Source organism: Barbus barbus (assembly GCF_936440315.1).
Source record: "Barbus barbus genome assembly, chromosome: 14".
Taxonomy (NCBI): Eukaryota; Metazoa; Chordata; class Actinopteri; order Cypriniformes; family Cyprinidae; genus Barbus; species Barbus barbus.
Window position 1 is genome coordinate 17,589,755 of NC_136742.1, and position 14,781 is coordinate 17,604,535.

At 35.8% G+C, this 14,781-nt stretch overlaps 1 protein-coding gene across 4 annotated transcripts in view; it reads right to left on the reverse strand.

Annotated features, from left to right (window-relative positions):
• Nucleotides 1-14,781, reverse strand: part of LOC306880326 (monofunctional C1-tetrahydrofolate synthase, mitochondrial-like) — a 45,956-nt gene that overhangs the window by 6,471 nt on the left and 24,704 nt on the right. For all 4 annotated transcript variants that reach the window (XM_079433801.1, XM_079433802.1, XM_079433800.1 and 1 more), the window contains 8 exons: nt 14,685-14,753; nt 7,421-7,532; nt 3,147-3,286; nt 2,993-3,034; nt 2,159-2,259; nt 1,445-1,622; nt 822-929; nt 148-300 (listed from right to left, as the gene is read on the reverse strand). In XM_079433801.1, coding sequence (XP_079289927.1) covers nt 148-300; nt 822-929; nt 1,445-1,622; nt 2,159-2,259; nt 2,993-3,034; nt 3,147-3,286; nt 7,421-7,532; nt 14,685-14,753 — 903 coding nt within the window. The remainder of the gene's footprint in view (nt 1-147; nt 301-821; nt 930-1,444; nt 1,623-2,158; nt 2,260-2,992; nt 3,035-3,146; nt 3,287-7,420; nt 7,533-14,684; nt 14,754-14,781) is intronic.

Genomic DNA, 14,781 nt, shown 5'->3' on the forward strand with positions numbered 1-14,781 from the left:
TAATAAAAGAAAGTAATGTGAAGAGGTAGTGGATGGCATAAGTGAAAACCATCAAATATATCTGGGAGGAAAGTGTGGATATGTAGATAGAAAGGAAAAGAATGGAATAAGATGAGCTTCCATGAGATTTCAAGAATAATCACTTACAGTTCCAACTAAAGGGTAGATAAAGCCTGCCCCGATGCTGGCGCGAATGTCTCTGATCGGCAGGATAAAACCAGTGGGAACACCTTTTTTCTCAGGCATATGAGAGAGAGACAGGTGGGTCTTGGCCATGCAGATGGGAAGAGCACCAAAACCCTGTGAGAGATTCACAGACAGTTAATATCCACAAGAGACAAGAAAAAAATTGGCTCTGGGCTCTTGACATCCATCAGCCATTATGTTGTGAGGATCACTGCTTCACTGAATGCATTTCAAGCCCATTGGGCCAAGATTATATACCTATTTAATATCACTGAGCACACAGCTCATGAAGCATATTTTTAAACATCAAACATCAGATGATGGTGAAACTTAAAAATGGTGAACAAATACAAGCATTAAAATTCTTTGACATCGTAAATGTCATTAGACTTGGCAGATTTCTATAAATAAGTTCAAACCACTGGTTTCAAACAATTCATTCAAAATTATCTTGTATATGAAGTATAAAAAGATTATGTATTGTTATATTGGCGTATATAAATTAAAATAAGAGATAAATATTGAATACTAAACGGTTGAAAATATTTATTTAGCCTTTATTATTAAAAAAAACAAAAAAACTGAAATATCAAAATGATGTGCATTTTTTATGTTCAGTGGCAATGCCTTCTCACCTGTTGATTGTAGTAGCCTATCTTAGCTTGAGCCTCTGGTGAAAGCTCAATGTCATCAGCACCATAAACCTTCTGTGCAATAGTCCGAATTTTCTCTACAATAGAATCCTTAAAAAAAACAAATGGCTTATTTAACAGAACAAGAGTAAAAGATGTATGGAAAATTAACAAAAATCATTTAATATTCAAACAATTTAATTTTCAGCTCTAAAACGTAGCTTCCGCCTATCTGGTGGTCATAAAATCCCCCCAGCCAGTTCTTTGTGTAGAAGGTTGAAATAGCAAGTGTCCAGACCACTAATAGGATAATAGAGGACAGGCGAAGCCAAGAGCAGAGATTACCGTGCCTTTTATAGCATCACTTAATCAAAGTCACAACCTCCAAAACTCACTAAGGTTAACTCAAACCAGCTGATGGACTTACAGCCCCCCACCTCAACCTGACATGCACACAATGGGAGCAACTCTTAGCTCATCGTACAAGATACCATCATGTTAAAACCACCAATCAGAGTGAATTTGCTCTGTCTTAGTGGGGATTCGTGTTTTACCTAAGCTCAATGTTTACTTCAAGGTTTGTAGTATTATATATTTTTTTTACAAATAATTTTGCCTGGCCTCACCTGCAGATTGTACAGGAATTGGAAATGGTTGTTCTGAGATGCAACTTTCTTCACAGCCTGTGCCAGCTCCACAGAGCCCCGCCCCCCTCTGGACCAATGATGACACTGCACAGCAGCTGAGGCCCCAGAAGCCTCTGCGATGCGACACACCAGGTCGATCTCTGCTTGAGTGTCAGTCCTTCACAGAAAGAGAAATGTCATTCTGACAAGGAAAATCCAAATATCACAGGGTAAACAACACTTTGGCTAAATATGGTCATTAATCAAAAAGTGGGGATACTTCCAGACATACTGGAAATACACACCCTAAGCGCAAATAAGCTCCATTTAGACACCATCTGTTGCTGTTTATAAAGAGATAGTTCACCCAGAAATGAAAATTCTGTCATTAATTACTCTCCCTCATGTCGTTCCAAACCTGTAAGACCGTTCATCTTCAGAACACAAATTAAGATGTTTTTGATGAAATCAAAATTGTTGAATAAAGTCGTAAAAGGAATAAAGGTCTTACGGGTTTGGAACCACATGAGGGTGAGTAACTAATGACATAATTTTCAGTTTTGGGTGAACTATCCCTTTAAATCTTGATATTCTGGTTTACATCAACCATGGCTTTTTAAATGGTTTAATGAACCATAATTGAATCAATTATTTCATGTTTTGGGAAGAAAATGCATTTTGCAGTATGGGTTTTTCAGATAGACCTATTCTTACTTGAAGACATTCAGAGCAACAACTACAGGGACTCCAAAGAGATGAGCGATCTGAATCTGCTTCTTCAGGTTACTGCTGCCATCTGCAACCAGCTGCAAATCCTGACAGAAAAAAGTAAACATGGATATTTAAAAATTTTAGGCTTAAATCTAATTAAGATTTAATTAGAAAGACTTTAAATAAGAACATTTTAGATAAAAAAAATGGAAAACATTAAAATCTAATAAAAGTTGGTTCTGAATGGTTAATCAGGGTCTTCGTTAGAAGGATGAGTCGGTCTTGGAGAACGTCATCCCACCAGCTGAGCTTTCCAGAGGAAACTTTCCAACTAAATTGTCGCTCATGAAGCAGAACCAGTCCCAGAGAATAGTGATCCAAATCTCAGGAGACATGCTTTGGTGCTTTCTGTTTCTCATTACAGAACCGCACAATTAGCTTAAGCACTTGAGTTATTTTCTCAGCTGGGGTTGCTTTAGAGAGACTGATGAAAAGCAGGTACGGTATTTCTTAGACTACAACTACCATTACGCCTCTATGTCTCTAGCTTCAACAACACAGGTTGTATTTACCCTGTTAATTGAATAACACAAACCACATTAGGGAGGAAGAAGGGAGCTGGAGGGGGTGGAGATGATGTGTTCTGGGCCTCTGTCTGAACGAAGTGGGGCAGACACTCATTTATTTACTCCCCTACCTCCTTCCAACCCTCTTTATTTTCATCCTGCCTTTGGGGAGCAACTTCGCCACTTATTGTTGGTGTAGGATAGTACAAAAAAAAAAAAAAAAAAAAAAAAAGGTCATTTGACATAAGATTGGGAAATTAATATTGCTTACCTCACTGATATATTCTTTAGGCAGTGGTACACCAGCTGTAACCTTTCAAATATACAGTAAATATAAAAAGTAGTAAATATATTAAATGTATTTTTAAAGCAGTCAGGAATATAAAGGGTTGTGTGAATATGCGCACAGCTACACACACACTTACATTTGGTCCACCTCCATGCATCTTCAGAGCCCGGACAGTGGCTACAAGCACCACAACATCAGGCTTCAGCCCAGATGTTCGACACTTAATGTTGAAGAACTTCTCCATGCCAATGTCTGCACCAAAGCCAGCTTCCGTCACTGAGCAGGGAAGAAGGAAATTAAACAATTAATTGTTGAGAAACTGCTCTATTGTGCAAGTAAACAAACATTCTGTATCAATACCTTATTATTATTGCCCAAAACCGGATAAGAGCACATCACTCACACATGCTTTCTCACACGTACACATAAACAACCTACAGTTATATAGTAATCTAATTGTCCCTGCATTCCAGAGAGAGTTATTGCCATTCATTCATGATTAGGATATAATTCTGATCATTTAAGACTGAGCATGTAAGCACCCCATATGTGTTACTGTCATCTTGAATGAGTGATCAATGGAACATTACACTGAAGTGCTGCCAGCGGAGTACAAAACATGATCATCACAAACTGTTCTGTTAAAAGGCTTTCAACTATTTTCCACTATATTTTCCTTTCCCCTGTTTTGTGTATGAGGGACATCTACGGCTTGTGTTTGAACTAGTCAGTATTAATGTGTGTATGTGCCATTGAACAGTAAGCATGTGTGGAGTATTTCCATGTATCCTTTTTCCCAGAACCCTAAGAGCTTCCTGTGCTACTTCCCAGGCTTTTGGAGCAGGAGGGAATGGGAAGGGTAATGTTGTTATTTCCACCAGAGAGGTCTGGCATATTTTCTGAGACTCTGCATGTTTGTGTGAGTGTGGGTTTGTGTGTGTGGCGGTCTGGCATTTGGTTGTGAGCGAAGGTAATCTCCTGAAGATAAGTCTTTTGTTCAGTCCCACATGCATCAGGCCTCAGTCACCTACAGTGAACTTTAATTACCATAAGAGCAAAAGATACACAGATGTGACAAAACTAAACCCAGTCATAAGGGACATTTTTTTGAAATTGAGATTTACACATCATCTGAAAGCTGAATAAATAAGTTTCCATTGATGTATGGTTTGTTATGATAGGACAATATTTGGTTGAGATACATCTATTTGAAAATCTGGAATCTGAGGGTGTAAAACAAATCTAAATATTGCGAAAATTGCCTTTAAAGTTGTCCAAATTAAGTTCTTAGCCATACATATTACTAATCAAAAATTAAGTTTTAATATTTATGGTATGAAATTGACTATCTTCATGGAACATGATCTTTACTTAATATCCTAATGAGTTTTGGCATAAAAAAAATATATTTAACTATTTAGAAAGGAAAGGAAGCAAGGAAGGTAGGTTTAGAAAGGAAGGAATGATGAAAAGGAGGTTCAAAGCAATTAAAACGCAAAACTGAATGGCCTGTTTCCTACTGTATAATACTGACAACCATATAATTCTCATTTAAATAACTCAGAAATCATTTTGTGTATAGAGTCACAGAAGAAACACATATGAAAACACAACCTGTGTGCTTGTGTGTGAAACAGGCCAAAAACGACAGAATATCCTGGATGCAGTGCTCATGACTTTGGGACGACCAGATGTTTTAATAAACTAAACCACCATATATGAGACTCGCTTTGAGTGAGTGTACAGCACCAGGCCTTGTGTCGCCCACACACCAGTCAGGTACAGATTCACAAAGGCAATGTGTGGTGGGAGAATGTAATCGCCCTTCAGGAACTTTCAAAGAATTCAGTTATCAGACCATCTGTGAGTCTGAGGCATGGGCGCAGGGGTTTTGGTTTGAGTAGACTAAAGGTTACTAACATGCTGCTCTGGTATTCCTGAGCACTGCGGTGGTTTTCAGCACTTCACGGCTGTGAAGCACTTCTGTTGTGTATAACCAGCTGATAGGCAGAGTCGTCCTTCTCACCCACAGCAAAAACACTACATACCACACATACCTTGGCATCAGGTAACGCATACACACGTCCCCCTACTTCACTGATATTTCGCAAAAGTCAACAACATTCCTGCTGTTTGTTGAGGCTGATGGTCCAAGTCTAATATGGACTTCTTTGAATTCAAACAAAGGACAGAGCTGCTTGTCTTTCGTAATACAGTAAATCAAACAATACATTTCTTATTGTCCTCCACAGGGGCCTCTAGTAAAGTTTCTAGGGCTGCACAATTCGAGAGGGAAGGGAAAAAAATCAAATTGTGATTGCTCAAAAAGATGTAATGAGATATAATAATGATTATTATTAAAACATTAAAATTAGAAGCATTACGGTTTTAATATTTCACTGTAAAACAAAAGAAAATTAAGTGCTGCTGTAAAATTACAATATTCATATTTATCACTCTCTTAATTTCTTCACTTTCAAATGTGAAATCATCAAATTTTTATTTTATTTTGAAGGAAAATAGCTTTCATTGTTGTCAACAGCCAGTTTATAAAGACTTCTCATTAAAAGTGTGGGAAGATAGTGAACCGAGCTGCTGAGATGCTGAAACATTGTTATCAGCTATGTGTGAATACAAACGCAGTGCCGCGCTTCACTTTCCAATATGCAGCACATATGTTTAATTAAATCACAGCCTTTGCAACTTGATAATCGCACTAAGTCATATTGTGATTTCGGTAATATTTAGATTAATCATGCAGCCCTTTCAGAAGAATTTATTATTTACATATAGTATCTGAAATTCTAGAAGCTGTAGCTCAGCTCAGCTTGGCATGGTTTGGTAGGCAGTGTTTTCATTGGGCTCACACACTTCAGCTTGTCCTTAAATGAGGGGGTGAAGCTTACACTGCTCTTAGTGTGGACCACAGGGCCTCCGCCATTCCCAGCATTCTTTCAGTGTCTGGGGCATGTCGTTGGGCAGGGGAGGGACAGAGAATAAAAATGATAGAGAGGAGCAAAGGAATGAGAGCGAAATGGAGAGAGGAAGTGATAAAGTGAAGGAGAGATGGCAAGATAGTGAGCATATGTGTGTGTGTGTGCTTTGCAAGGCACGTATGTTCAGGTGTCCTGACACTGAGAGAATTAGTTGGGTAAATAAATAAATAACATTTAATAAAGAATCCAGTGTTAAATGGATTATATATCCTTATAGAATATTATTTCCCTTCAATTTGAAAGTCGTCATGATAACTATGTAAAAATGGTCAATTAACACATTCTAAATGGTCACATTTTATACAACCAAACCTATAAATGGTTAAATTAAACCAGTCCCCCATCCCCAAGAGTTTAGCATTACAGCAATACATTCCACTAACCAGGTAGCTACTTAGACATACCACTTAGTCTAACACTGATTAGCCTTTAAGTCTAGAAAATACCCTAATGCAAGTTGCTACTTGTGTGTCAAAACATGGGATATAAAAAAAAAACTAATTTTATTCAGTAAGAATGAATTGAATCGATCAAATATGACAGTAAAGGCATTATTTAAAAACAAACAAACAAAAAAAAAAAAAACTTTCCTATAAAAGTGTATCATGGTTTCCACAAAAATATTAAGCAATATTAATAATAATAAGAAGAACTGCTTCTTGAGCACCAGATCAATATATTAGAATGATATTATATATTATATATATTAGATCTTGTGACACTAAAGACTGGAGAAATGGCTGATTAAAATTCAGCCTTTATCACAATAAATTACATTTAAAATAACTTTTCTAATTAAATACATTTCAAAATTGTAATATTACACAATATTACTGTAGTTTTGATCAAATATCATATATAGGACTTTTCAAAAACAAACAAAAAAATCTTATTAACTGCTAAACAGTAATGTTTTATATATCCTTTAACAATATATTTTATTGTATATATATATATATATATATATATATATATATATATATATATATATATATTTATATTATCATTTTATTCTATTCTAAATTGAATTATTAGTTTCAGAAAAACAGGACTGCATTGCAATATAAAATAAAATTTATAGATTTATATAAAGAGAATCAAATTTTTAAAAGGCTATTTTATTAGATCAAGATATGATGAATGTGTTTTTAAACAGGCATTACAAACAGCTACCTTTTGTGGTTCAAGCATAATAAGATTCTGTGGGGGGGCATCCAATTTTGCATGACGCCAGTTCTTTGTAAGCAGGAGTCTGGTTTGAACCAGAGAACAACTCTACTGTTGTTGTTCTAACTTACCCCCAACATAGCCTTTGTGTCTGGTCAATGAATGTATGACTATAAAAAGCAGATGCAGTGTGTGTGCTACCAAATGTGTTTGTTTGTGTGTGTATACTGTATGTGTGTGTACTCACCAACAAATCCCTCTTCTCCAACTAGTTTAAGAGCCAACTTGTCTGCCAAGACAGAGGAGTTTCCATGGGCGATGTTAGCAAAAGGTCCAGCATGCACAAACACTGGAGTGCCCTGACATGACAAAGACATAAACAACATCAATGCAAACCATTCCAGTCACACCTGCATCTCAAAATATCATATATTAGCAGCTGTGCCTCAAGATTGCCTGAAAATTACTGTAGAAATTTTAAATTAAGAGCTGGTGATGTAGGATTTAAGTGGTCAATTTTGCGTAAAACATAAGTGGTTGAGATTTTATTTGTTAGCACCATTTTATATTCAGCAACAATAAAATGTATACAAGTTGGTTTCATCATCAAGAGCCAGAAAGCATTTAAAGCTCTGTGAAAATATGAGTTTTGAACTGACGACCCTGAGGTCCTCTGTAACTTCCCAAACACTGAAAAGTGACACTGGCAGCTGAAGGGACAGGAAGGAGAGAGTGCAGGAAGGTGGAAAAGGGAGTACACACAAAACAAAGAATGGAGTGATGGTGAAGTCATTTAAATTCAGGAAAAGGATGCAAAACCTGTTAAAAAAAAAGATCTCTCCATCAAATGGAATGAGACCACCTTTCTTTATTTACCTAAACTTTTATCACTACATCCCAGCATCCATCATTCACTGCCTCTGCAGGTAGTTACTGATATATACTAAACATTACAAAACATTCTACATTAACACACCACCTTTAAGACTCAAAAGGCCAAAAATGAGTCAAGTGAGGTGAGTGAACCAAGTTCATTTTGAAACATGACCTTATCAGCTTAGAGGGTGGTGATGGCGCAGTGGATAAGACATGCCTTTGGTGTGAGAGACCCGGGTTCGAATCCACTGTGAGACACCAATGTGTCCCTGAGCAAGACACTTAACCCCTAGTTGCTCCAGAGGCGTGCGACCTCTGACATATATAGCAATTGTAAGTCGCTTTGGATAAAACCGTCAGCTAAATGAATAAATGTAAATGTAAATCAGCTACACAAGCCTGCCAGAGGTATATTGAGTGCTTCATATAATCCATTAGTTTGTATTTTGGTATTTAGTTTGTGATGGTCTACATTTTCTACTATCACTACGTTTTTTTTCTGTTATTGTCCAAAACAGTAATGTGTTCTGCATATATTTGAGGTTTTGATCTACAAGCCTTTAAGAACCCTTAACCCTTCTGCTCCGTTGGAGTCACCAAACAGTTCCATTTCTGTTAACTCTGGTTTAGGTACTTCACAAGTGTTTGCAAAGTCTATGCAAAATGTAAAAAGTAAAGTTGTAAATCAAGGTATTTAAAAAAATAAGAAATGGGGATTCTTTAAGACAGTAAATCAATCAAGAACAATTTGGGATCCTAAAGTCAAGCCTCTTAGGTGGGCATTTGAATATACAAAGTATTACATCAAAAAGTGATCAAATTCATCATCTTTTACTAGACTCTAACTTAGATTTTCTTTGTTTATCTGAGACATGGCTTCATGAAAATTCTCTGTGTGCAGCATTAGAAGTACCTGGTTTTAAATTGTATAGGAGAGATAGAGTTGGTTCTAAGGGAGGTGGAGTTATGATTTATGTGAAAACTGCCATCCAGTGTAATGAAATCGCCTGGGCAAATTGTATGGATTTGGAATGTATTGGTCTGAACCTTATATTATCACCACAGATGTCTTTTGTATTAATTGTAATTTATCGTCCACCATCTTCTAATATTAGTTTTTATGAAAATTTGAAACAATTACTAAAGCAGGGTGATTTCAACAAAGAAGTTATTATAATGGGAGACTTTAATATTATTTTGTATTATTAATATTAGATAAAACCGTCAGAAAGAATCTCAAACAGATAACTGATCACTTTGATCTGAAGCAAATGATTAATGGGCCTACAAGAATAACTAATTCAACAAGGTCTCAAATTGATTTAATTTTTAGTCATTTTGAGAGAATTTTAAAAACTTTTAATATGTTAACAGGCCTTTCTGATCACAATTTGATTCTAGTGGCCAGAAAATTATCTAGCAAGAGATTCAATTCATTCATAAGGAAATATGACTCTTATGGCATTCCAAAACGTAAACTAGATGATTTCAGAAAGGCAGTTCATCAGATTGAATGGGTTGATTTATTAATTGGAAAAGATCATGACGAAGACAGTCAAACATTTTCCCAAAAATTAGAGAGTACTATTAATGATTTCAGTTGTAAACTTAATCCTAAAAATAAAAAATATACTGTCCCTTGGATTAATTCAGATATCTTAGAACTAATGAAAAAACGGGATCTTGCTTTAAAAACAGCAAACAGATCAAAGTTTAGTCATGATAGACAACATTTCGCTATGTTACGGAACAAGGTGGTAAAGTCATTGAGAAAAGCAAAGGCTGATTTTTTTCTGAGAATAATTAATGAGGCTAGAAGTAATTCTAAAACAATCTGGAATAAGTTGAGCTACTTAAAAGGTGATAAAAGAAAAGATAGGTCATCACTTGAATTGATGGTTAACGGGAAGCTGACTAACAATCCAGCTGATGTAGCCGAAGCACTAAATAATTACTTTGTTGACTCAGTAGTCACAATAGCACAGTGTTTTTCCCCTAAGTATACAGAAATTTATCCAGTTAATACAGGTGAACAAGCCCTTACTTTAAGGGCAGTCTCTGAATTAGACGTCATAAGAACAATTACATCTCTTAAACCATCCAGAGTAAAGGATATATTTGGTATGGATGTGGTAATGCTTAAAGAGCTTAGTGAGTCGTTAGTTAATCCTATCACTAAAATGATCAATCTTTCAGTTTCTCAGGGGATGTTCCCATGTGCTTGGAAGTCATCTGTTATTGTGCCTATATTCAAAAGTGGTGATCCTCACTCTGCTAGTAATTACAGACCTATTAGTATTTTACCTATAGTCTCAAAGGTTGCAGAGAAATTGATGGCTGCACAAATCACTAATTATTTGAATAATAGTTATTTTGTTTTACATCCAATGCAATTTGGCTTCAGAGCAAACTACTCAACTGAGATGGCAAATTGCTATTTCACTGAAAAAGTTAAGTCTCTATTAGATAAAGGAGGGGTCATCGGGGCTGTGTTTCTTGACTTCAGGAAGGCCTTTGACACCGTAAACCACAGAATTTGTCTAAATTATTAAGTTTTAATTTCTCTCCACATACGTTGAGATGGATTGAATCATACTTGTCAGGTCGCACACAGTATCTTAGTATATAGAATTATAAGTCAGCTCCTTTAAGTATATCCACTGGTGTTCCACAAGGATCTATTCTGGGTCCTTTACCTTTTACGTTGTACATCAATGATCTTCCATCCGTCTGTCCTAACACTAACATTCAAATGTATGCAGATGACACTTATTTATATACACGGAAGTAGTGTGTCACAAGTTGCAAATGAACTTACAGAATCCCTGGTTCATGTTGCAGCTTGGCTAGAACAATGCTGCTTACAGTTAAACATCTCTAAAACAGTGTGTTTATCACCAAAACTAAGAATTTAAGTATAGTGCCAGATATATTTGTTTCAGGGGAAAGATTACAAGTTGTATCTGAATATAAGTACCTTGGTATTCTGATTGATTCCAAACTTTAATTTAAGGCACAGGTTAAAAAGGTCTGTAACCGGGTCAGATTTAGTTTATCAAATTTTAGATTTATTCGTGATTATATGTCGTCTGACGCCGCTTTGATGTATATGCATTCCATGATTATTTCTCATATTACTTACTGTTTAACTACTTGGTCGCAAGCTAGTATTACTACTCTGAAACCACTAGTGTCTTTGTATAAACAATCACTAAAAACTCTTGATAAGAAATCAGCTTGGTTTCATCATTGCTCAATATAAAAAAAAAATACAATTTGCTAAGCTGGGATAACTTGATCAAATATGTACATATTTGTCTGCTGTTTAAGACTATACATAGCCTGTCTTCACCACTAAAACAGTTTGTGAATATTAGAACAACTGCTCACCGATCTACAAGGGGTGGGGAAAGAGGGGACTGTATTATTCATCTCAAAAGAAGTAACTTTTGTCAATCTGTATTCTCGGTCAAAGCTGCAAGGGAATGGAACTTTGTCCCATCAACAATTAGACGATTACATACTTTTGGCTCTTTTCAGTCTCATCTTAAAAAATGGTTACTGACAACTCAGCACTGTCAACATTAGTATTGTATTCTTGACAATAGACTTCTTTGTACTAACTGCTCGGCGAAGTTGCTCTCTTCTGCTGCCATCTTTCTCTTTCTCTCTCTCTTTCCTTTTTTTCATGTTTACTTTGTTTTAGATAATTCACGTATATTTTGTATTTTAGTAGTGATTTCTCTGTTTGTGTGTGAATTTGTTTTCTGTAATTATTTTTATTTTTTCTCTTTTCTCTCCATATGATGTGTATATGTGTGATGCTCTGTCTGTTTTTAGGGTGACCTTTTAACATTCTGTCAAGGGTCTACAGATGAAAAATAGCCTTTTGGGCTAATTCTGGCATGTTTACATTTATGTTTATTAATGTGCATTGCCCCTGTAAATAAATAAACTAAACTCATAAATTTGATGAAATGTACTGTACATTGATTTTGACAATGTGTAGCTCATTATAACCCAAATACTTTTACCAGATTTAAAAACAACCAAATCAATCATTCTGAAGGTCAAGGAACTTTGCTCCATTTGCAAAAAAACTCAATAAATCAATTTACTGCATCAAATTTGCTCACAAAGTGGACATATCTGGCAGCCTATCAACAAGTCAATATGAAAGCACGAGTGATGGTCTTTATGTGTGACTGTGAATGGAAAGAGAGTGCATGGTTTTCCAGTGAACTGTCCTCTGGAAAAGTTTTGCAGAAATAAAAAACTATAATACCAAAAAAATGGAATAGGAAAGATTGGAGCCCTTTGCCCTGTGAGTGTGGAAAAGAGAAGAGATTTGACATGCCAATGCCAGGAAAGTTAAAAAACAGGAAAAACCAAGTGAACACAGTGAAAGGGAAAGGGTTTTGCTTATTTAATAGGCAAAAATGATCATCTTATTTTGATGCTTGTCCTGATTATCTAGTTATTGACTCTGTGATTACTTCCATTTTGTTTAACTAGTACATTGATTTGATTATTCTTATTAATAGTAATAATAACTTTATTAATAGTTTTGTAAATGTATCACAACGCCAATCCGCACATGTAATAATATATTGGGTCAATACACTACGTTCAAAAGTTATGCTAACCAAGGATTATCAAAGGAGTTTTCAAAGCTCGCTCTATCAGATTGCTCAACAGCTTTTTTCCCCAGGCTGTGAGAGCTTTTAACTCCAATCTCCCTGTCCCCCTCTGACTCACCCAACTCATTAATACTGTTGACAACTTTTCCTAAGTGCAATTCTGAGTGTGCTACACACAGGTGAGTGGGCTATACAAACCACCTGTGGTAACGCACTCATCCCACTATATGCACACTAGACACTTTCTATAAACACTCCCTGCTACAAAGACTCAATAAAAAAAATTTTTTACTTGAGCATTGCACTACAAAATTATGTTTACTTGAGCATTGCACTACAAATCTTTTTGCACTATGCGCTGCTTCCCACAAAATCTCTCTTTAATCTGCACAACAATTTAATGTACGAAATATACAATTTTATTTTTATTTCTATCCTTTTGCACAATTTCATGTACAGTATATATGTAATGTTCTTGTACAGTCTCAGTTTCTGTATGTCTAGGCAACTAGGTATAGTAGTTATAGCATTTATATAGTCAGATGCTCTTTTTTTTTTCTTCTTATACTTGCATTGTTGTATGTTTATCTTATGTTTAACTAGTATGTAGCACCGTGGTCCTGCGAGACACAACATTTCGTTCCACTATATGTCCACACATGTAGCAGAATGACAATAAAGCTCAACTTGACTTGATACATTTTTTGAGCAAAAATACAGTTAAACAGGAATATTGTGAAATACTACACTTTATAATACCTGTTTTCTTTCTTAACATGTTTTAAAATGTAATTTATTCCTGTGATGGTAAAGCTGAATAAATCATTCTCAATCATTATCAATGCTGAAAAAAAATTGTGCTATATTATATATCATTTTTTTTTGTTCAAACTATCGCAGATTTTAAGGATTCTTGGATCAATTCAAAAGAACAGCTTTTATTTGAAAAGGAAACTTTATGTAACAATATAAAAGTCTGCATAATTGTTGAATGAAAGTGCTCTCTTATATATAAAAAAAAGAAATCTTTGAACATTAGTGTATATGGTCAACATATATACAGTTGACTGTTTATTTATATATATATATATATAAATAAAACAGTAAAGTTATGAATACTAAAGACTAACCCTGCCCATTTTTATAGCCAAGTGAAGAAATATTTGGGACGTCCTTGACTGTCTAAAGGAAGGTTGTTACATTTAGACAACTTCTGGGGACAATTTTGTCCTTCAAGTGCAGCTAACGACACATTTTCTCCTAACAATCTTGACAAATCTCACATCTTTAGTCTATATCAAACAGGCTTAGCTCCATCTGTGAACACATGCACGTCCTCTTGTTCAGTCATTCAGACACTTCCTCTCTCACTCTTTCACATACATACACTCACATACATCCCAATCCCAACAGGGACATTATAGCACCATGCAAACAGAATATTCCCACAACCCTTTGTTGCCTGGTTCGTTCTGATACGATTCCTCCTCACAAGATAAACAGGAAACCAGGCAGGAAAGGTTTCACAAAGCAATTCTGTGGCCCTCTCTACAAACTTGCAACTTTTGTGCATCTCACACACAAAAACATATGCCTGTACACACCAAACATCAATCACTAGTCATTAGCATGTTCTAAAGCCATAAAGATGAAAGGCATTCCAACAATCAGGCTTTTCACCACTGTCTATTTCTCATTTCCACTTTTCTCGTGGCGTTCAGGGTGTGATAGTGAAAGACAGAGACACACTCCCACTGAGCCAAAACCAAAACCAGATGTGTATGTTACTGTATGAGTGTGTGTTTTCTGTGTCATGCCTCGAATATCCTATCACTTCACCAACGCTGAGAGTATCAAGTTTGGGAGTTTCCATCAAGATAGGACAGTTTTGTGTGCATGTGTGTGGGAGACATAATAAGAAAAATAGCACACAAACGAGCGACTGTGTAAAAGATACTGAGAGTTTGGGGTGCAGGAACGGGGAAGAGGTCTCACCTCCAGTGTCTGCATCAGTGTGGGTTTGATAGCATCTTTCATGAGGACTGCCAAAGCCCCAGTTACACCCTAAGAAAACCAAAGAGCAAAGAAATAT